Source organism: Vombatus ursinus, unplaced genomic scaffold, assembly GCF_900497805.2.
Source record: "Vombatus ursinus unplaced genomic scaffold, bare-nosed wombat genome assembly UNPS02007612.1, whole genome shotgun sequence".
Taxonomy (NCBI): Eukaryota; Metazoa; Chordata; class Mammalia; order Diprotodontia; family Vombatidae; genus Vombatus; species Vombatus ursinus.
This window is the reverse complement of record NW_020947390.1, coordinates 4,634,486-4,658,952: the sequence shown is the minus strand read 5'-3', so window position 1 is coordinate 4,658,952 and position 24,467 is coordinate 4,634,486. Positions and strand designations below refer to the sequence as shown.

Below are 24,467 nucleotides of genomic sequence, written 5' to 3'. Positions count from 1 at the left end.
AGAAGCTATCTGATTTGTAGGTGGTCCCTTTGGTTTATCTTAGAGGATACTCATGGGTCTCTTTTCCTTGTCCTGAAAGAGGGTTATACATGTGTTGACATGCTCTGGTGACAAATCAAAGGGTGATATGAAGAGTGAGTCACTCTAGGTCTGAGGTTAACAAAGCCAGTCCAAGTACTATATAAAGAGGGACCATTAGGGAACTGTGTATAGAACAGGAATAAAGTGAACTGGCTTCAGCTAAAAGGTAGAAGAGATTCTAAGAATGAAGAGCTTTTTGCTGATATTGGCTCTGCATGCTTCTATCTCCTATAATCTCCCAGTAAACCATGGCACAACTCTTGAAAAGAATCTCCTGGTTGCAGAGGTAAGTTTTCCCATTGCATTGAATCATTTTTTTTTTGTATCTAGTATTTTTTTATATTTAGTGCTCTGGTGGAAAATTGGTCAATGGCACAATTGTCCAATATAGGTGCTCAATAAATGCTCACTTATAGTTGATCCTCAATTAATGCTTATTTGTTGATTTGCTGACTTTATTTTGAAAAGCACTAATTAAAAAATGGCATGTTACAGCATTAGGTAATTTATTATATCCATTTGGAAAATTAGCAGTGACTACTTCAAGTCTTTTGGTATACATGATTTCCTTTGCCAAATAGGAATTTTTTAAACTAACAGAATTGGTTTTGAGGGAACATTTTGAGCAGAGGTAGAGAGGAAGTTATTTTCCTAGTTTGTATGCTTTTAAGAAAGGGGGGGAAATTGCAAATATGAATTGTAGGTATGATAATAATTAGAGATACATTTTCACCTTACAATCTTTATATTAATCTTCAGCATGTCAATTAATAAACTAAAACTTAGCAAGCTCTGAGTTAACCCCCTCAGTACTAGCAGCAATCTGGATAACCAAGGCCACCAACTATTTTCTCTATCAGTGTTTTTTAGATGGGATAACCTCAACTCTTCCCTCTATTTGTCTTATTGCAAGAGGAAATGGAGAGACGCCAAGCTCAATGGGAATTTTTTTTTTTTGTATTTAATAATATTTGTATATTCTTCTCTTCAAGTCACAGGCTGGGGAACATGTTTACATAACGTCTATCTTTTTTATGTGGATCTGAATTTCTTTGAAGTTCCAAATGAAAATTGGTCTAATAGGATGCATAAGCACCAAAGGAAGTATACCAGAATAAAAATGTAACTACCCAGATTGTAGGTGTGATAATTTTACAAGGGAACCACCACAGTCCAAGTGAGGTCACCACAGTCAGTACAAAGTTTCTAGCCATTTTAATAATGATGGAGAGACAGCATGACATAGAAGATTGGCCTTAGAGTCAGAAAGAGCTAGAGTCAGGTTCTTCTTTCTGACACATACAATCTATGGGACAGGGACAAGTCACTTAATCTCTCAGTGTCCCACACAAGTCTTAAAGATAACAAATTGTAGAGCTGAGGTTGAACATGCTTCTACACCTAGAGTTCTCCACAACAGTGAAATCACAGGCTGAGACATCTCATTCTACCCTGCCCCACCTCTGCCAAAAAAGAGAAACTGAGTACCAGTTTGTGTCTCAGAGTTCACCATTCTGTGATCTTCCTAAGACAGGTGGGATGGATCAATGGAATCACAGTCAACTTTTCTCAGTTGTATATCCATAGGTGAAAAGGGTTAAAAATTTATTAACAGTTTTCTTATTTTTACGTCACCTGCATCATCTTCATTTCCTGATACATCTCTCTCTTCTCATTACCAAGACAGTCATCCCTTGTAAGAAAGAATAAAAAAGAAAGAGAAAGGGGGAAAGCAAAACCGATTTAGCAAAACTAACCAACACATCAACCACATCTGAGAGCATATACAATGTTCTGCACCTATAGTCCTGACCTTTGGAAAGAAGGGAGGGAGGAAAGCACATTTTCTCATCTCTTCATCTGGACTAAACTTAGTTAATATAATTACACAAAGTTCAATTTTGTTGGCTTGTTGTTGTCTTTTCCATTTGCATTGATGTATTTGCATATATTATTTTCTTGGTGCTGTTTACTTCATTTGGAACAAGTTCTTATTCATCTTCCTATGCAGATTAAATGAGAGCTGAAAGAACCTTATTGGTGGGATAATTTCTTCTTATGTTTATTGCTTTACTTAGCCTTACCTGGAAAAATTTTATGGCCTTAAAATGAAAGAATTGCCTTTGAATAAAATAAAAGGCAATGACCCTGTAGTGGAGAAGATTGAGGAAATGCAGGAGTTCTTTGGGTTGGAGGTGACAGGCACACTGGATTCTGCAACTTTGGAGATGATGCAAAAACCCCGATGTGGAGTTCCTGATGTACATGATTTTAATGTATTTCCACGTCAACCAACATGGAAGAAATATGACCTTACCTACAGGTAACATTTTACTCAGTTATTTTTTATGCATAGTAATACTTGCCTTATCGGGAAACATTGAACTGTCAACAAGTTAGGGCACAGAGCTCCAAATGCTTAAAGCTTCAGATCTAGAGGTTGAAAACGTCCCTTGTTTGACCGAATTAATCTCATAAAGCCCAAATACTAAAGGTTGTGAGCAGTGTTCGTGATCCCTGTAGTGCAAGGTCTTGAGCCTTATTCAGAGCCTGTTGATTCTTGTTGTTGTTCAGTTATTTCAGCAGTGTCCATCTCTTCACAACTCCATTTGGGGTTTTCTTGGCAAAGATAGTGGAGTGGCTTGCCATTTCCTTCTCCAGCTCATTTTGCAGATGAGGAGACTGAGGCAAACAGGGTTAAGTGACGTGTCCAGGGTCACACAGCTAGCAAGTGTCTAAGGTCAGATTTGAACTCAGAAAGATGAGGCTTCCTGACTCCAGGCCCTGCACTCTATCTACTGCTCCACTTTACACTGTTCTAATCTTAAATAGTTTACTGCTATATAGTAGATTCTAAGTAATTGGCAGCAATTTCATTTCCTCACTAGCCATTTACTCTCCAACCCTGGGCAATCTGGTTTCTGTCTCTACTCTCTATTAATACTGTTCTCTGGAAGGTTGACAATATCTCTGAACCATCAGATCCAATGGATTTTTTTTCAGTCTTCATTTTCTTTCACCTCTCTGCAATATTTGACATTGTTGACAAGCCCCTCCTTCTAAAAATGCTATTTTTGTGATATTGATCCCCTTCTTTAGGTTGAGAACACTATACCCCCAAATTTTAGAAAAGCATTTGATAATGTCTCTCATATTATGCTTGTGGAAAAGATGAGAGACGTGGACTAGATGAGAGAATAATTGCCTGGATTCATGGTTGTGTCACTAGGTTCAAAGAGTAGTCATTAATGATTTTATGTTGACCTGGAAGGATGGCTCTAGTAGAGTGGTCCAGCAATCTGAGCTTAGCACTGTGTTATAGAATTTTTTTTTAAATAAATAGCTTGGATAAAGGAATAGACATCATGCTTATCAAATGTGCAGATGACACAAGGCTGAGAGAGATAGCTAGTAAGTAGCATGGATGTCAGAATAAGATTTCTGAAAGTTCTTGGCAGACTAAAATGTTGGGACAAATCTAGTAAGACGACCTTTATGAGGACACATATAAAGTCTTATAAAGAGTGACTTGACAGATAGAGGATGAGAGATTCATGGATAGACAGCACTTTGTCTGAAAAGATCTGGGGATTTTAGTGGAAAAGTGAACTACATATGAGTCAAATGTATGATGTGGATGCCAAGAAAGCTTATTCAATCTTAGACTGCATTAAGAGAATAAGAGCATCCAGGAAAAAGGGAGGGGTAGTTCCACTTGTATTTTACTTTGGTCAGACAATATTTGGTACATTATATTTAGTTCTTACTGCCACATTTTGAAAAGGATATCAATATTCAGTAGAAGGCAATTTGAATGGTGAAGGAACTCAACTTCACTCCCTATGAGGATGGATTGAAAGAACTTAGAGGGAGCATGATAGCTGTCATCAAGAATATGAAGGTCTAGCACATGAAAGAGAGATTAATCTAATTATATTTGACTCCATTGGGTAGAAGTTGCAAGAAATAAATTGAGGTTTGATGTAAGAGCACCTGTTCTAACAATTAGAACTCTTCAAAAGTGTATTGGGTTACTTGGATTTTCCTCTTACTGGAGGCCACCAAATGAAAGCTAAATACAACTTGTCAGGGTTACACAGCTAGTATGTGTCTAAGGCTAGATTTGAACTCAAATCTTCCTGGCTCCAGGCCTAGCACTCTATGGACCACCTGAATTTTCTCTCTCTTCATTACTGCATCCACTCCTTTTACTTCAAACTGCCTCTATTCTTATGGGTCCTCAATCAATATATCTATTTAAACTGAATTTATCATCTTTGTCTCTCCCTCTAACCTACTCTTCCAGACTTCTATATTTCTCAATTGTGCCACAATTTTCTCAATTGCTTAGGCTCAAAACTTAAGGTTCCACTGTTATTCTTCCTTTTCCTCTGATTTCCAATTAACACCAAATCTTATTGTTCTCTCTCCTAAAATCTCATATCTATCCCATTCCATTTATTCCAGTTGCCACCAACATAGTTCAGGCTAGGTTTTTATTGTTGCAATGATGAAAAGGGAAGGGGCCCCCAAACTCCATTTTGCACTACAAATTAAGTTGTAAATAATGACTGACTAATCCTTAGAGATAGCCCTTTATCAGTGTATTTTCCACGGGCCCCACCTGTTTTTAATTTTCCCCAGTTTAGGCCCTTATCTATTTTTTCCCTGGATTATTGAAATATCCTCTTAACTTGCCTCCTTTTCGCCTCTCTTTGCCACCTACAATCCTTTCTACACTGGACTGTCAAGTGAATCCTCCCAAAACAAATCTCCAATCCTGTCACCTTTTTGCTCAAATCAGTAGTGGCTTCCCATTGCCTCTTAAAACCCTAATCCTCAAGGTTCACCATCTGTATAATCTTGGGCAAATCATTGCATCTCTCTGGGCCACAGCTTTCTTATATATTAATGAGTGGTTGGATTAGGTAATTTTGCAGGTAATTTCCCTTCTTGCTCTAGTATGTGTTTGTTTGCTTTAAAATTATGCTTCAACTTTTCTTATTTATTTATTTTTGGGAGGCAATTGGGGTTGTGACATACCTAGGGTAACACAAGTAGCAAGTGTCTGAGGTTGAATTTGAAATCCAGTTCTCCTGACTTCAAGGCCAGTGCTCCATCCACTGTGCCACCTAACTGTCCCTTTTCTTTTTAATCATGTCATCCATTACCCCTACTTTATACATTCTACCCTGGAGCCAAACTGTATTGTTTACTGTTCTTGTTTTCACTTATACTTTTTCATATACTCTTCCCTATGCCTAATACTTCATTGACCCCATTTCTTCCTGACTTCTACACATCTTTCAAGGCCTTGCTTAACTAATCTTCTTTCTAGTTTTTCCTCATCCCCTAAAATAGGAATTATATACATACATATATATATATATATACATATATATATATATATATTTTTTTTTTTGCATCATGCTCCCCTTTGGCAGTCTAGTGAAACCTATGGAACCCTTTTCAGAATAATTTTTTAATTACATAAAATAAAATACATAAGATTTGAGAAAAATTATTATTAATAACCAGTTATGGGAGAGATCCAGGCTTTTTCCCTGTCCTATTTCTTTGTTCAAAGCCTAACCTTTGAAGGACAGTACTGACCTTAGTGAAAAATTTACCCGAACTAGACCATCTTAACTAAGGTGAATTTCTGCCCCTTGTGTTCTGCTCAAGCAAGTTTGAGTGGGAGTAGGTCCTTCCTCTAGATTGCCCAAGGCTGAAGGTGGTCTGGTATAGAGATAGCCTTTTTGTCCAAGAGTGACATGATATCACTCTCTCAGCCCTTCATTGGAGTGAGCCTACTTCTCACTGTAATATTCCTTCTCTTAACCAATCAGAATTGATTGCCACCCTCAGGAACACCCACTCTTCCAAGGGCATATAAACTGGGAGCCCAATCCCATGAGGGGTCTTTGGCATTCAAGAATGTCACTGACCCTTTTTATTAATTAATAAAATGATTAATTACCCAGAAATTATATCCCCCAAGCTTTTTAAACACAGATTACAAAGGAAACCAAATGCAACAGCTTTCAAAAAGTTCCCAGACCTGAGGATAAGAACACTTAGCCTAAAGTATGAGTAATCTCTAATTAGCATAGCTCTTTGTTGTGCAGTCTCTAGGTGTATATTGGGTATACACATATAAATGTTACATATATGTGTGTGTGTGTATGTGAGCGTGTGTGTATGTATGTTCCAGATGACCTCTGAGGTTCCTTCCATCTCTGGGTCTATGATCCCAAGACATCTCTTGGGATCTTTAGGACCTCAGAGGTCATTTGGTCAAACTCCCCCATTTTACAGATGAGAAGATTGAGGTCTAGAGAGGGAAAATTATTTGAACAGGCTCACATAGACAATAAATGGAAGAGTCATAGTTTGAATGCAGGTCCTCTGATTCCTGAGCCAGTTTAGATTGGAAGCTCCATGAGGACAGGGATTCGAAGTACAGTGCCTTGTACATAGTAGGTGCTCAATCAGCATTTGCTGAATGAAGGAAGGAACAATTGCCTGAAATCAGGGGGGTGAATTGTATAAAGAACTATTCAAGCAGAGCAGTCTGGACCATTGGTAACAAGACAATATTCCTACATACTCAATGGCCCAATACAAGGAGGCATCATGATTATAGTGCAATTTTATATTAAATATTTAGTGATTGGGCCAGGACAAGAAGTTGGGTTATGATACTCTGTTAAATTCAATTAAAGTCAACTAACATTTATTAAGTACCTACTAGCTGTGTGACCCTGGGAAAGTCACTTAACCCTGTTTGCCTTAGTTTCTTAACTATAAAATGAGCTAGAGCAGGAAATGGCAACCTACTCTGGTGTCTTTGACAAGAAAACACCAAATAGAGTCACAAAGAATTGGACACGACTAAAACAACTGAATGATGACAACATCATATTGCTTGCCTTTTCAGTGGCTGAGGGAGGGGCAGAAGGGAGTGAGAGAATTTGGAACTGAAAATAAAAAGAATAATAATTTTGAAAAATAATTTTAAAAATATTACATGCAATGTGCCAGGCATTGGGCTAGATGAGGGAAATATAAAGACAAATTATTCCCTTGCTTAAGAAGTTTACATTTTATTAGGGAGATCAGACACTTACACAAGTAAGTAACAATATAATATATACAAAGAAATGCAGATTAATTTCAAGAGGGACTAAGCGCTAATAATTGAGAATATGAGAAAAGTCCTTGTGCAGCATATTGCATTCAAAATAAAATTTCCTTTTAAAATAGCTAAAGGAAGGACAGCTTCAATTATCTGTAAAATTCATTACTATCAAATACCTTATCCCTCCCCCCTCCAATAATAGTAAAAGAATGAGATACTCTATTCCAATATCAACCAATAACTTCCATTGTTTTTCTTATTGTTTTTGATAAAGAATAATGAACTATACCCCTGACATGACCAGAGCTGATGTGGACTATGCTATTGAGAAAGCTTTTAAAGTATGGAGCAATGTAACCCCTCTAACGTTCAGAAGAATTTACATGGGAGAAGCGGATATAATGATATCTTTTGCATCTGGAGGTAAATAGCCCTTAAGATTTAACACTTAATTTACTCAGATTGTTCTCAGTATAGCTGATAATGGGAAGCAAGGAACTCAATTTTGCTTTTCTCTTCCAAGTTCATGGTGACTTTTATCCTTTTGATGGCCGCCATGGCACCTTGGCTCATGCCTATGCTCCTGGCCCTGGGATTGGAGGAGATGCTCATTTTGATGAGGATGAAGGCTGGACAGCAGACATAAGAGGTAGGGTAAAAAAAAAAGCTCATTTCTTGTTGTGTCTATCCTACAAATGATACCAGACTACTCAGATTCAACTTCCTTCCTCCCTTACTTCCTTCCTCCCTCCCTTCCTTCCTTCCTCCCTTCCTTCCTCCCTCCCTCCCTCTCTTCCTTCCTTCCTTCATTTCTCCCTTCGTCCCTCCCTCTCTCTCTTCCTTCCTTCCTTCATTCCTCCCTTCCTTCCTCCCTCCCTCCCTTCCTTCCTTTTTCTTCTTTCCTTCTTTCCTATTTCTTCTTTCCTTCTTTCCTATTTCCTCTTTCTCTTCCACAATCAATTATTGAGTGTTTACTATGGGCTAGACATTGTGCTAGACTTAGGAGAAAAAAACTAAAAATGAAATAGACTATGTCCTCACTGAGAGAGTGGAGAGAGACAAGGAGACCCAGGATAGAGCTTTGAGGCGCACCCACACATAGGAGTCAGGATTATATGGCTAGATGATGACCCAACCATTTGGGTTGAAGAATGGAAGAAAATCAGAAGAAAGTGGCATCACAAAAAAAAAAGAAGAAAGAATATCTAGGAGGAACGCTTGGTCAACACAGTTAAATGTCACAAAGGTTGAAAAAGAAAAGGACCAGAAAAGGCCATAGGATCTGTTAATTAAGATTATTCGTAACCTTAGAGAAAGCAGTTTCAAATGTGTGATGACATTGGATACCAAATTACAAGAGGTTGAGAAATGAATGAAAGGTAAAGAAGTAGAAGCAATGAGTATAGTCCTTTTAATTTTTTCCCCTTTGCAGTTTGGTTTTGATAGAATGATATGGGATGATAACTTGAGGGGATAGTAGAGTCAAATGAAAGGATTTTTCTTGTTTGTTTTTAGAATAGGGGAGAGTGTCTTCTAGGAATTTGAAGTAGCGAGTGCCTGGCATGAATCTTCTCATCTTTCAAGCATGATGAAATTTAGGCTGATTCAGACCTCCAACTACTTAGAGACTAGCATCCATTGTACAGAGCTTCTTTGGGATGATTCAAGGTCTATCATACTAGGGAGCTGTACATACTTCTATAAAGCCTGCTCTTTTATGTATTTTCACTAAGAAAGGACAAGCAAGCTGAGGGGAATGTGCCCAACCCAACCTGATTGAATTTGCTGAAATGAAATTCCTACCATTTCAGATCTTCCCAAGAATCTTTCTGGAGAATCCATTCAGCTTTTGCCCGAAGCTCATGAAATTCTTCTTAATGAGGAGATTTGTTCATTTTTAAAAAGGAAAAACAAAAACAGGCACTGATCCAGGATTAGGCCTTAGCTGTAATTAACCCAATGTGTTCAACCAGATTATGTGGAGTTTGTGATGTGTAAAATACAATGGGAGCCATGTGTTAGATTGCTTCATAGAATATTTTAGAACTGGAAGAGACTGTAGGATGATCTGCTCCATGACCCTCATTTTACAGATGAGAAAACTGATCACACAGATAGCAAGTGTCTTCATAGGGTCTACAACCCAGATCCCCTGATTCCTATTCCAATACACTTTCCTCTATACTCTGTTGTCTCCTTGCTTTAAGTAGGCTGAAGTAAAAAAGCAGGTATTCCTATATCTCATCAATGATAATCTTTAATGGAAAAAACATCATCCATTAAAAATAACAGGCTATAATATAATCTCATTTGTTTTATTTGATTGAGTAAAAGAAGACTTTTTTTTGGTATATTGATATCCAAATTTGGGATTTGGGATACTTAATGAACATAATTTTTTGACCTAAAGACTCGTAAATTTATTCAACGTGGAGATGATTGCTGTCTTGCCCTCCTGACCCAACATGAGCACAATGTTCATATCACTCCCATGTTTCATCCCTATGCTCCTTGGCTTCATTCAGGGTTCAGGGAATGTGGTGATGTCCCCCAGATCTGTTCTCCTAACACTTAAGAGTGTTTTCAAAGAAGCCAAAAAAGTGTCAGAGCTAGAGACTAGGCTGTTGGAAGTAGGAGAGGGTATTTGAGAAGCAATTATATGCTGTAAGTAACAGAGACTCCTTCTTCTCTCCTCCATACTCAGGGAATGCAAACTGTCTAGCAGGGAGAAAGAAGAAAACAGAAAGCAGATACTGTAATTTGGCAGTGCATTTATACTCAAATTTTGTGTCTACTTGAATTTGTTAAAATCACTGAAATTAGACTTGATATGAGGAACTGTAGAAGGAGTTGGAATCATTGGATCTGGAGAAGACGGGACTTAATAGCAATCTACAAAATACAAATGCAAGGGTTCTCAAATATGTGAAAGTAACCAAATATTCCCCATCTTCCATGAGCACTTAACAAGAGGAAAAAGGCTGAAGTTGAAGCAAGAGACATTTAAAGTTAGGAAGAATTTTGATTCAATTCAATTAAATAAACATTTATTACATGCCTACTTTGTCCAAGGTACTGAATTCAGTGCTGGGGATACAGACATCAATGAAACAGTTCCTGACCTCAAGGAGCTTATATTCTACTGAGAACATGAAATACTGTTATTCGTGGGTATGAGTTATCCAGGGAGCTTCCAAGGAAGCTCTTTCACTAGCTATCTTTACAAAGAAAACGTCCTTATCGTTCTGGCTTAAATATGATTCTGCTAGAGAGTGAAGGAATGGGCTAAATGAACCCAACCACTTGTTAGAATATTTTTATTGGCTAGAAAAAACACACAAATCTAAATAAAACATAAAAAACTTGGCTCCTCCTTCCTCTTACATCCAGTCCCTCTCCTCCCAGCTTCTTCCTTCTTGCTGCCTTCTGGTCCCTGAGCTACTGGAAATAGCTGGACAGAGCCTGGAGGGCAGAAAGGTTCAAAGGAGATAATTTAGCTAGGTCATTGGTCGTTTGCAGTAGGAATAGAAAACTTCCCAGAGTTGTGCTCGATGTGTAGGCCCATTTATTTGTGTAACTATATCCTTTATTTAATACTTGCCTATGAATATCACTGATTTTTACCTAGATTGTTTCCTTTTCAGGATACAACTTGTTCCTCGTTGCTGCTCATGAATTTGGCCATTCACTGGGTCTCGATCATTCTAGAGATCCACAAGCTTTAATGTATCCCAACTACAAGGCTGTTGACCCTAGCCGATTCCGCCTTTCTCAGGATGATGTCAAAGGCATTCAGACCCTCTATGGTAGGCACCAATAATTTATCTTTTAACATCATCTAATATCTCTTATGAACATGAGAAAATGACATCAAGATGTTGGAATTAAAAGACACCTTAGCAATCACCTAGTCTAGTCCTCTGATTTTATAGATGAATCTAACTAAGGCCTAGAGAGGTGAATTGACTTTATGAAGGTCATCCTATCAGCTAGTGGGATAGCCAGGCCTAAAACCCAGGGCTCCTGGCTCTGCGGCTGGTACGCTTCCTACTTCACCAAACTAATTCTCCATTTTGAAAAGAGTGTCAAACAGAAGAGTAACTCCATTGGAAAAGTTGTGAGAGAATCATGAAAGTAAAATACAGATAAAGTTGATGAAAGTAGGGCTTCCTTTTTCTTAGCCAGGAGAAACTATTACATAAAATCATGCTAAATAGTTTTTTTTTTTTAAATCACCAATCCATTAACTTTTTCAGAGACAGAATGAAGAATACTCAAGTTATTTCCATTCATTATTGTTCAAGAAAATATATCATGCCTTAAAAGAATTCCATAGATTCCATAGCATGATTTTCTCATATGATAGCATACAAAGTTTTTCAAATATTCTGGGACTTTTTTCAGGAGGTCCAGTGAATCGTCCTTCTAAGTCACCAGAATTGCCCTCCAAACCCACCACGAAGCCAAACGTCTGCAGTTCTTCCATGACATTTGATGCTATTACTACACTCCGCGGAGAAATAATTTTCTTTAAAGACAGGTAGGCAAACTTTTGAACTAAACTCGCAGAGTTGTAAAATTATAAAATTTGGATCTGGAAGGGACTTTAGAGGGAATTTGGAGGGAGACAGTATGGCATAATACTGGGCTTGGAGTCCTAGGTTCAAGCCTGCCTCAGACACCTAGTTGTGCTACCCTGGACAAGTCATTTAACCTCCCTCAAGCTCAGTTACCTCTTCTATAAAATCAGTACAATGATAGCACCTGCCTCATAGGGTTGTTGTAAGGATCAAATGATATAATGCCTGTAATTCCCTTTATAAACCTTCAAATGCTATAGAAATGTTTACTGTTATTATTTAGTCCAATCCTGTGCATAGCTTGTTCTTGTATATAGCTTGTTTGCACATATTTGTTAGTTCTTTGTATCCCCCATTAGATTGTAAGCTCCTTGAAGACAGGGACTATTTTTGGGTGTCCCCAGTGCTTAGTATAATACGTGGTACATAGTAAGTTCTTGATAAATTTTGTTGACTGACCCTTTCATTTTACAAATAAGAAAACTGAGGCTCAGAGTGATGAGTTGACTGCTACAAACTCACTGGTAGAAAGTGGTAAAGGCTAGATTTGAACCCAAGGCTTCTGACTCTGAATCAGCACTCTTTCCACCAAATCATATTCCTTTTCCAGGTTGTAACTCATGACCTAAAACTTCCATTTTACAGATAAGGAAACAGCTCCAGAAAGGTGGAGGAACTTTAAAAAGTTTAGATAGCCAGCTACTGGCAACTGTGTCAATGGGATACCAAGTTCTATCTATATGGTACCACATAAATCATTTGAAAAAAAGAAAATGTTAATTGGCTATTTCATTTAATGTAATCGGCTTAACTGACTTTTTTTAATTAAATGGACTAGAACTTTTAATATTTGATGACATGAGGTCTGTGTAACATAAAGAGAAAGCTTGCATGAAAGCATGAAAATCATACTAAAAGCTATTTTAAGATGGAAGTATAGGAGGGCGGGGGGGCAGTCTGTGGCTTGTGTCTCATAGGAACAAAAGCAGATTTATCTTTTAACAATGAAAGTATTGGAAACTAGGAAGAACTTCTATCATTGCACCCCAGAAACAATATCTTATATGATTCATTATTTCTGGAAACATCGCCATCATCCTCACCATCATTGTCCTCAAATATTTGTCTAGTACATTTCATTTTTTCACATCTATTATTCCATTTTATCCTTTCAACTCTATGAGTTAGGTGGGACAAGCATTATCATGCCCTTCTGACAGATGACGGAACTGAGGTCCACACTCGATTAACATTACATACACATCATACACTCTGTGACTGGGCCAATATTAGAACCTGAGTATCCTATCCTAGGCCTAGGCTCTGTCCATTATGCTATGCTTCCACTCATCATTATCGTTGCCATCAAGAATTAGCCTGATTTCATACTGTTGAAAGAGTTCAGGTGCTGCTGAAAGAATTGTACTAGACTGACCCTTATGGTCAAGAAGATCAGAATCCAAGACAAATGCTGCCATGAACACAGATGCATAGCATGTAAAGACAGCACAAAAGAAACTTTAACCAGCACATGCATGGAAGGAAAAAACATTTTTCAAGTACCTATAATGTGCTAAACACTTTGCAAATGTTATCCCATGTGATGCTCACATCAATCATGGAAAGTGGGTGCAATTATTATCTCCATTTTACAGTTGAGGAGACAGAGGCAGACCCAGGGTCACATAGTAAGTTTCTGAAGCCAGATTTGAACTTAGACCTTCTTGACACCAGAATTCAACCTCTTGAATATAGAATGAGGTAATTCTTCTTTCTATATATTGTCTTTCCTATCAGGTTCTTAATGCGGAAACAGCTCCAGAACCCCAAAGTGAGCGTTGATTTGCTTTCCTTATTCTGGCCATCTCTACCATCTGGCATTCAGGCTGCCTATGAAGTTGAATCTAAGGATCAAGTTTTTCTTTTTAAAGGTGACTACATGTATTGGTTTTCTTTTCTCTCAATTATTTTTGGTAGTGAATACACCTGAGGGAATTCAAAGTTAAGGGGCTATTAATTAATAGCTTTTATATGATATGGTATTCTTAATTCATATATCTTTGGTATATACCAAATTGCTTAAGACTCTGCAACTTCTCTGCTGTGAACTGGCACCCTGAATAGCCCCAATACCCATATCATGTTAACACAAAATCATAATCATAGAATTGGAAAGGACTTTAGCAACCATCTAGTCCAACTCATGTAACATACTCAGTAATCAGTCATCCTTTCTTTGCTTGAAGACCTTTAATGAAGGGGATCCTACTACCTAATACAAGGTTATTAAAACAAATACAAATGTAAGATATGAAAAAGTAAAATGGTCATATTAATGGAGGGACATATGGGGAGATAGGAAATAGTGTATTTTCAAGGACAGTTTTCTTTGATTAAGAACACTTTTCTGTCAATACAAACAGGTATCTGAATTTTCAATGCATTTATAGGTCTAAAATAAGTTTAAAGCATACATATTTCTACTTTCTAGTTTGCTCATTAAAAAGACAACTTCAGCTTTGTTTTTGTTATGATTTATGTATAATATTAATATAGTCCTGCAGATGAATGCAGCCTGTATATATGACTGAAAATATTGGGCAAGGCCTTAAAAAATGAGACTGTGTCAAATAGTGACTGAATTTCTTTTTAATTGCTTGTGTACCTTCCTCACTCTTAAATTTCTTCAAGCTACTCATTATCATGGAAAAGGTGAACAATGTTTGGGTGAATTTGTGGAATGGATTATGGGCTAAATGTTGCAGGGTTGTTACTTTTTAAAAAATTCATATGTTAGATTTTATTAATGCTTCCATTATAAACCCCATTTAGATCTTGGGCAAAGAGGAAAGCAACATTTTAAAATTTAAGTTATTTTTCTTCACAGACAGCAAGTACTGGGCAGTCAGTGGAACGAACCTTCTAACAGGATATCCCAAGAACATCCAATCTCTGGGCTTCCCAAGCTATGTGAAAAAAATGGATGCAGCTGTTCATAACCCCGTTACTGGAAAAACCTATTTCTTCGTAGGAAATAATTACTGGAGGTGAGGTTCATTGTTTAGTACCTTTCCCTTAAGAATAGAAAGGCAGAAGTGAGGTGGGAAGGGCATCCTATGGTTAGCCTCCCTTCCCTACTTTAGAGACAGAGCACATAGGTGGGGGTGGCCTTTTTATCCCTTTTGATGCTTAAGACCAGCATCAGATCTAATTATTTTTAAGGAAACACTAATCTAGATTGACTGATGGATTACTACACATTTTGGGGTTCTGATACACTTGAAATGTCATAGGAACATGAAAACAATGTTAGATCATTTAAGCAGCTGGCAAGGGAGGAAGGATCCTGTTGAGTGGGAATCCTGTATCTCCAGGGAGGCAGAGGACCAGAGCAGTTAAGAAGGCAGAAGGGGCCCATCATTCTGCAATGCAGTGTTTAAGTATAAATGTTTCTTGACTGAGCACAAATCTGCATGACAAGACAGAAGATTTGCCTAGTTTGATCTCTTCTGAGTTTTAATTAATGTTCTAATCTCAAAGGAAGGACATTGGATGTGGTAGGTAAAATTTGTAGGGGGGTTGGGGGCTTTTTATTCAATCTCTTGCCCCTATCAAGAGGAGATGTCAGCAGCTAACACTAGGCTTAGCAGGTAACAATCTGAATTTGGCCGGAGAGGCCCAGCTATGGAGCACATATTGATATTAACTGGAGATTCTTGCAGAGTGAGAAGTCATTTAATGCCCATTCTGGCATAGCCCTTAGTAGGCTTGGGATCTTCTGAATTGGTATGGGGAGAGAGGAGGGAGGCAAGGTTCAATGGTAGCTGGAAAAAGCAGGATCCATATTGCTGCTTCCATTCCCACTTATTTTCGAGGAAACATACCCAAGGTTGCCTTGAGGGAATAGTGTTCCAATGATAGATGATATAGGAGAAAATTCCCTTCCCTAGTTCAGTAAAATGATTAGATAATTATTAATCACATAAATACAATAGGACAGCCACAACAGACAAAAGAAAAGGGCAGGATCATGCACATTTGAACCATATCTCTGAAAATGTAACATAGGAGCTCATGTTTATACGGTGAATTCTCATTCACAAATACTTTCCTTGCCACAACCGTATAAAAACATAGTGCATACATATTATCCCTAGTTTATAGATGAAGAAACTAAGGATCAGAGAAGTGACATGACTAGTCTGTAGTCACATAACTAGTAAATATCTGTCAGTGTCAGGATTCAAACCCAGGTCTCTTGATCTTAAAAAATTCTTTTCTCTATGTTACATTGCTCTTTTTGGAGAGTACTGACTGTCAAGGTCATGGGACTATAGATTTAGAACTGAAAGGGACCTCAGAAATCACTGAGTCCTATCATCTCATTTTTACTACAGTAGAAACTGAGGCCCAGGGAGTTTAAGTGACTTTTCCCATATCACACAGCTAGTAGAGCAGGGAGCTGGGATTCAGTCCTGGATCTCTCACTAAGTGGCTGTGTAACCTCTGCCTTCCAACTAATTTTCTTCATTTGTGGAATGAGTGAATTGGACAAAATTATCTCTAAAGTTTCCTTGCGACCTTCCATATCTGCAACATCCATGTAATGAGGGAATTGCTAACTTAAAAAGTTCATAGGTGAGAGCTCTTAAAAAAGAAGAGAGTTACTGGCTGTGACAACACTCATCTGTAATCCCTGCTGGGGGTGCAGGCTTAAGTTAATTGGGTATCCACATTAAGTAAGTTCCCCTGAGTTCCTCAGAGGTGGGAGGAGGGGATAGCAACAGCTGCCTAAAGAGGGCTGAATTGACCAAGGTTAGAAACAAAGCAGGAAAAAAAACCAAAGAAACAAAACAGGTCAAAGTTTCTGTGGCAATCAATGAAGGGTTATACCCATGAATGCTGCTACATTTCTAGCCTGGCTAAGATAGGGAGACCCTATCTCCTCTATCCTTATCCCCCTCCCAAAACAAGAAAAAGGAAGGAAGGAAAGGAGGGAGGAAGGAAAGAAGGAAGGAATGAGAGAATGGCCCCAAGTACCAGAGAGTCTTTGGGGGATGTGGGGATAGATAGAAGATTGACTACTGTCCAATTTTCTGATAGAGCATTTCTTAATGATTTCTTTGCTCAGATATGACGAGAGGAGTCAATCAATGGACAAGAATTATCCTAGACAGATTGCTAAAGCATTTCTAGGAGTTGGACCTAAAGTGGAAGCTGCCTTTTACTACAACAGTAAGTATTTTGAAGCTTTTTTTTAAGAAACAAGAAACCTCTTTGAGATTGTCCAGCTGAAGGGCTTTCTCTATATTGTTAAGGGATAAACATGGGAATAAACTGGCAAAGACAACACAAGCCTCCAATCCTCTCCAGGGTTCCCATAGCCAGACTTTGGTAGGGAGAGGAGATCAGGATGAGCTATGGATCTACTGTAGCATTCTCTGGGGCACACTGATAGTGTCTCTCAAATTCCTAATGAGCTTTCAGTGAGACTATGCCCTCAGTTCCCTGACATCTGGTCTCAGCTAAATTCCTGTCTGCACAGTGGTCAAGAGGGTATCTAATTATGTGGGACATTAGTGGGTATGCTTCCACTAGGGGAACAAGGGAGCATGTCCTGGACAATCCCTAAAGGCCTTTCCATTTCCCTCAAAAGTGCTGGCATTGCCTCAAGGATCTGCAAAGCTAGCACTGTTCCTTGGGGCCTGTGAGTTGATTTAAGATAGGCCAGCCCTAGATAAGATGCAGAAGAGCCAGGGTTGGTTTTGGTGTATGTGGTACATAGGAAGGATGTTGTAATAGTAACATAAGAGGTTCCACTGATATTTGGCAGCAAGGGTCCAGATAAAAGTAGAATAACCTTAGATCAAAACACACCATTGTCCAGGGACCTAAAGCTCCATTTTCCATCGCAAATTGCATTGTAAATAATGACTACTCATGGGGTAGAGCTCCCTAGTTCACTTACCAAGTAAAGGAACTCTTCCAGCAAAGTCTCCTCCTAATTAGCCACTCACCTGACCATTATGACTGGGTAACTTTACCTCAGGGCTCTACTGGTTCTTTTTTGGTTGTTGTTTCCAAACATATTTCCAAACATATACATCAACAAGTCTGACAAGTTTCATACCCATAATTTCCCATCTCTGTAAGGAGGGAGGATCCTTTTCTCCTTCCTTCTCTTCTTCCAAATCCAAGTTTGATCATTATAATTTCTGTCCTGCCTGTTTATAATTATTCTATCCCACCAATGTGGGACATACCCAATCTCCCTTCCCACGATAACTGCTTACGGAATTAGATCTACCTATGAATATTTTCATTCTGTAGCTCCCCCACCTCTAACCCAGCAAGAGAAAAATCCCAGATATTCTCATTAAATGGCCCCAGGATACTAAATGGTCTCCAGAACTCTCAAAAAATAGATGAGTCCTATCCTCTTTAAGATCTAAGAGAACAGAAAGACACGTTCACTGGATTTATGGATGACACAAAAGCACCACTCAAAGAAAAAGTCAAGGTACAAAACGACCTGAATAGGATAGAACAATGGTCTGAATATAATAAGATAACATTTAATAAGGATAAAAATGGAATTGTCTTTTCTTTGCATTTTAAAATCTATGTCAAAGGTACAACTCGGCACAGGAAGGAAGACAACATTGGAAAAGAGTTATGGGTTTTTGTGGATGGCAAGCTTAATATGAGTCAACAGAGAGGCCAAGAAAGTGAATGTAATCTTACAGTGCATTAATAAGTACATGGAGTTTAACACAAAGACATTGATAATCTCAATTGTGATCTGCTCTGGCTCTGCCCTGCCCTATATTTGTAACGTTGTATTCAGGTCTGGGCATCACATTTTAGGAAGGTCATTGATAAGTTAAAAATTTCCCAGAGGAGGTTAAGCAGGAAGGTGAAGAAGTATAATGCCTTCCTGATTTCTAACTATAACCTTACCCACTCCTCCCCGCTACTCTCTCATCAAAATAGGGAAGGATTTGAGTCATCAGCTCTGTGAATCAGTTTGCAGGAACTAAAGAAATTTAACCTAGAAGAGAAAAGATCTTAGCGGGGGGGAAAGTGAACTGTCTTTAAGTACTTTAAGACTGTCCCATGAATGGTTGAATGAATGAAGCTTATTATGAGCCAGGCACTGTGCTAAGCTGGGGATGACAAAAAATTATAAGCAAGGCCATCTTTGTCCTCAAGGAACTCATATTCTAATAAGGGAAGAGAGCCTGTGAAGGGAAGTTAGAGCGAGAAAAAGTAGGAAGAGGGAAGGGTATTCATTCTGTGACATGATTTGGAAATGGCTAAGGAATGGGGTGGCCTGGTTCAGGGCAAGATAAAGTGACTCCTCACCTTTAAGAACCCAGGATCTCAGGGGTCAGAGTCCAAGTTCCTGTGGTGGGAGGAGGCAGAGTGTAGAAATGGTTTAGAAATTGGAGAAAAATTTTGTTTGATATATATAAAACTTATTAATAATTAATTAATACCTAGAATAAAATGGGTTGGGGGGAGGGGACTACTGAGTTCCCTTATACTTGCTAAGGTTGGGTGATCACTAGCTAAAGATGTAATAAATGCACTTCCTGTTAAGCTCCAGGCTGGGCTTCTGTCATACATGTTGTTCCTTTCAACTCTAAGAGTCTATGATTCTAAAAATGTAACCATTTAAATTTGTTTTTCATTTGTAGGACATTACTACTTTTTCCAAGGAGCCAAGCAACTTGAATATGACACCTTTTCGAACCGTGTTACCCAAGTTCTGAATAGCAACAGCTGGTTTGGTTGTTAGAAACAGAGCCCATGGGCTGATGGCCTGATCCAATTAATTTATTTCATTAATTTATTGAACAAAAAATCTTTGCCCAAAATCGTGCTATTTTGATAGACCCATGATTTATTTCATCTATATATGGGATGACAGGAACAGTGCTACATCTACCAATACATCTGATAAGATTCTTGTCCTTTTCATGATGTAAAATGTAGTCTACATTCAAAACATAGACATATTTATATATTATTAGCTAATATCCAACCAACCTGATGAATAAAAAACGGAGATCTTTTTAAAAAAGTTGACTTAGAAAATAACAAATGGAAGCCTATTTTTTTTGGTACTTTGCACTTTCAATAAGCCTCTATAACATAATAGAATAGAATTTTCTTGGGTTCCATGTTTTTACCCTTTTGTATTTGTCACTTAACCATTTTGAGAGGAGAAACCCCTGCAGGCCAGGAGAAACTCCAACCTGCCACTATAGGCTATTTTCTGGAACTGTGATTTTTTTTTTTTAGTGTAGAGAGTTCCCAGTATGGAAATTCCCTCCCCTAATACAGACCCCCTTTCTTATAATTTATATTCATAGAAAGTTGTATGGAGGCACTGAGAGGTTAAGTAATTTGTCCAAGGTCACAGAGTCAGTAAGTGTCGTAGATAGACCTTGAACTTGGGTCTTCTTAATTCCAAGGCAAGCCTTTTCCCCTTAAATACAACCATTCTACCTTTAACCTCAGACATGAATTATTTATATGAAAATTCAAACTTATTTATAGTTGAATCAAGTGCATACTTTGAAAGTAAGGACAAAAGAAATCCAGACTTTCTCTTCAAGGTCAAAATGTCACCTTGAATGTGTAATTAAAGTGAAAAAAAATCTAAGAGTGTAATTTAACTATGTAACTTATTGCTCATTATAACATCTACAATACTTCCTTAATTATCTTTATTGTGAAATACCTATAATCCTTTCTTAATTATTTTTGTCTTTTAGCTATATTTGCAAAGTGTTATTGTTATTATATGTTTTGCTCAGAAATAAATTTTTTTTAAAGTCATACTTTGTTGGAATGATGTTTGATCTGCTTACCACATCAGATTGCATTTTTAAAATTCCTATTTTGATCTCTGACTTGTCTAAATAAAATAAGCATCTTTGTTTTTAAACTCAATTGCCTGAGGGTGAATCTATGTGGGACAACCCTTGTAAGGTGGGAGGCTGGGAAAGTTCAGGTCTAATTTGGCCCCCTGCCTTGAGTTGCCAGCTCCCTTGGCGTGCATCAGAACTTCCCCAAGGCTATTAGAATCCACCAGCCCTTCCAACTCTCATTCACACTCCCAGGCAGCAAATTGGAGTGAGATGAAACTGTTGCTTCTAACTTGGCTTGTTCTTAAAGCTAAGGTCATAATAATAACAATGACACCTCACTTATTTATAGGATGGGAAGTTTTCCAATTGTTTTCCTCAGATAAGTACTGCAAGGTAGCTACTGCAAATGTAATTATATTATTCATTTTATCTGAGAAGAAATTTAGGCTCTCAGAAATTGTGACTTTCTCATTGTCACACAAAGAACATGTCTCTGAGACATGTTTTGAACCCAGCTGGGTCTCCTGCTGGCAAATCTAGGTTACATCTCTGTAACTACTATAATGTTGCAACTAATTAAGGGGTTTAACAAGAAAACTGACTTTTTGGTTCCCAAGGGAACATTGATTTCATCTACAGGAAATCCTCTTGTTTAACATCACTTCACTAAAAAAAAAACCAAAAAAACTTATTAAACTCTACAATGTAAAAGGCACAAAGATAATGGATGGCAGCATCCCTGACTTGTAGATGCTTACATTCTAGTGGGTGTGGTGTTGGAAGGGGGGAGGGAGTAAGGGTAACACATGTACACAGATACGTAAAATGCCAAGCAGAGTATGATGAAAGCAAAGGAGAGATGGACTTTTAATATTAATGTGACCTTTGAGGTCTAAGTCATGATATTCCCCAATAGTGAGATGGGATTCTAACATGATTCTTTGGAGAGCTCACATACATACAAATAAATATAGTAACCTTGTATTTGACAAGTGTGAAGACTTAAGATTTTGGGGTAAGAATTCATTATTTGGTAAAAATTGTTGGGAAAACTGGAAAGCAGCGTGACAGAAACTGGGCATAGACCAATATCTTAAACCATTTACCAAGATAAGATCAAAATGGATACATGACCTATATAAAGAGATATTAAGAGAAGATTTGAAGAACATGGAAAATATTACTTGTCAGACCTACGGATAGACAATTTGTGAATAAACAAGAGAGTAAAGTGAGGTATAAAATAGATACTTTTGATTACATCTAATTAAAAAGTTGTACAAATAAAACAAATCCAACCAAGATCAGAAAGAAAGCAGAAAATTGGGGGGAAATTTTATAGACAGTTTCTCATATAAAAGTCTCACATCTCAATATATAAAATTTTTTGTCAAATCTATAAGAATATGAATCATTCCTCAATTGACAAATAGTCAAAGAATATGAACAGGCAGTTTTTAGATAAAGAAATCAAAATAATTTATAGTCATATAAAAATGGTCTAAATCATTATTGGTTAAAGAAATACAAATTAAAACAACTTTGAGAGATCATTTTACACCTATCAGATTGGCTAAAATAATTGAAGGGGGAAGTAGCAAATGTTGGAGGGGATATGGAAAAATTGGAACACGAATTTGTTGTTGGTGGAATTATGAACTGATCCAATTATTTTGGAGAGTAATATGGAATCATGTCCAATGAGGTTATTAAACTGCCTGTACCTTTGACCCAGAAATGCCACTACTAAATCTATTTCTGAAGATGATTAGGGAAAAAGAAAAAAAAATGTTCTAAAGAATTTAAAGCAGCTCTCTTTGTGGTGGCAAAGAACTAGAAAATTGCAGGGCTGCCCACCAATTGGAAATGGTTGAAAAAGTTGTGGTATATGATTGTGATGGAATACTACTGTACTATAGGAAATGATGAGCTTGATGATCTTAGAAAAACACAGATAGACTTGCATGAAATAATGAAGAGTGAAAGGAGCAGAACCAAGAGAACATTGGACACAGTAACAGCAACATTGTTCTAAAAACAACTTTGGACAACTAAGTCGTTATAAATACCCAAATTAAGTACAAAGGACATATGAAGGAAGACACTATTTCCATCCAGAGAAAGAACTGATAAATGGAAGTATGCATAGGATGATTTTACACATATATAAGTACATTTATGTATGCATATATATATACATACATAATTGTGTCTAATGGTACTCATCTCTAGGACAGAAGAGGAAAGAAGAAAGGGAAAAAATAGAAATTTACATAATAACTTTATTATATATTTAAAAGGAATGGCAAGTTGTGCATAATAGATTTGCAGTTTCATGTGCAATCATCTTTTTTATTGTACTATGTTACAGAATTGTCTTGTTCTATTCAATAAATTAAAAATAAATATTTTTTAAATGCCACTATTGGAGACTGAAGAAAAAGGAAAAGGAACTATATGTACAAAAATATTTGTAGTAGCTTTTTTGGGGGGGGGTGCAAAGAATTGAAAATTGAAAGGATGCCCATCAATTAAGGAATGATTGAATAAGTTGTGGTATGTGATTGTGATGGAATACTATTATGCTATAAAAAATGATGAGGGAGTGGATGCAGAAAAACCTGGGAAGACTTATTTGAAACAATGAAAAGTGAAGTGAGCAGATGCAGAAGAACATTGTACACAGTACTAGTAATGTTGTAATGATGATCAACTGTGAAAGACTTATCTGCTCTGATCAGTACAATGATTCAAGATAATTCTCAAGGACTCATGGTGAAAAATGCTATCCACCTCCAGAGAGAGAGCTAAGTGCAAATTAAAGTATACATTTTAACTTTATTTTTCTTGCTTTTTTGGTAATTATGGCTAATATGGAAATATGTTTTGCATGATTTCACATGTATAATTGATAGCGTATTGCTTGCCTTCTCACTGGTGGGGGATAGATTGGAGAAAGGGAAAAACTTGGAAATTCAAATTTTTTAAAAAAGAATGTTAAAAATTAAACAAATAAAAATTCACTAAAAGGAAAAAATATATACAATAGAGCAGAAGAAAGTTGACAAAGGAACACAGATAAGAAGAAAATGTTGACACTATGTATTAAATTTAATATATACTTCAGAAAATATAAGATGAACAAAATAGAGTCTTCATATATAAAAAAATCCTATGATCCTTTGCTAGAAATGGACAGCATCATCCCCAGATTGATGTAGAACAGCAGGTTTATCTGTATAATTTTCCAGGTTGGCTGCTTTACTTGGGAGTGACAAAGAAAAGTAATTCTGCATTTTGTTTTTAAAAAAAATCTTCTTGTTTCGATCTTGTCGATATCTGTGAGGGAAATCCTATAGAGATGTGTAAATGAGGGGAGTAAATGAAATACACTCTGTGTTGTTTGGAGGCCAATTCCAAAAGGTGAGTCATTTAAAAGAAAATTGTTTTTATTGATGACTTTTTGCTTTTAGATCACATTACCTTCTGAATATCCCCTCCCCTATTCCTCTACTCCGCTGACCTTCCTTTTATTTTTTTTTGGATGTATATCACATAGGTCGTATCACACACGCACACACATACACACACACGCACACACACACACACACACAATCTCATGCTGAGTCTGTAATATACACCAAAACTTCCAGATTACTGCTATGACCCTATTCTTGAGAAACTGATTTTTTAAAAACCAAACTGCAAAACTTTACATATATCTCTGTCAGATTCAGCTAAATCCTGGAGCCTGTTACAATCCTTTTGGATTCTGTCATCTTACAT

The 24,467-nt window shown here is 37.3% G+C and overlaps 1 protein-coding gene across 1 annotated transcript; it reads left to right on the top strand.

Annotated features, from left to right (window-relative positions):
• The first annotated feature begins 230 nt into the window (after window positions 1-230).
• MMP12 (matrix metallopeptidase 12) lies at window positions 231-20,577 on the top strand. Its single transcript, XM_027849537.1, has 10 exons — window positions 231-367; window positions 2,160-2,404; window positions 7,497-7,645; window positions 7,746-7,871; window positions 10,867-11,028; window positions 11,627-11,762; window positions 13,600-13,733; window positions 14,690-14,849; window positions 16,934-17,037; window positions 19,503-20,577. Exons 1-10 carry the CDS (start codon window positions 266-268, stop codon window positions 19,601-19,603), a joined length of 1,419 nt encoding a protein of 472 aa, XP_027705338.1. The 5' UTR covers window positions 231-265; the 3' UTR covers window positions 19,604-20,577.
• The last annotated feature ends 3,890 nt before the right edge of the window (window positions 20,578-24,467 follow it).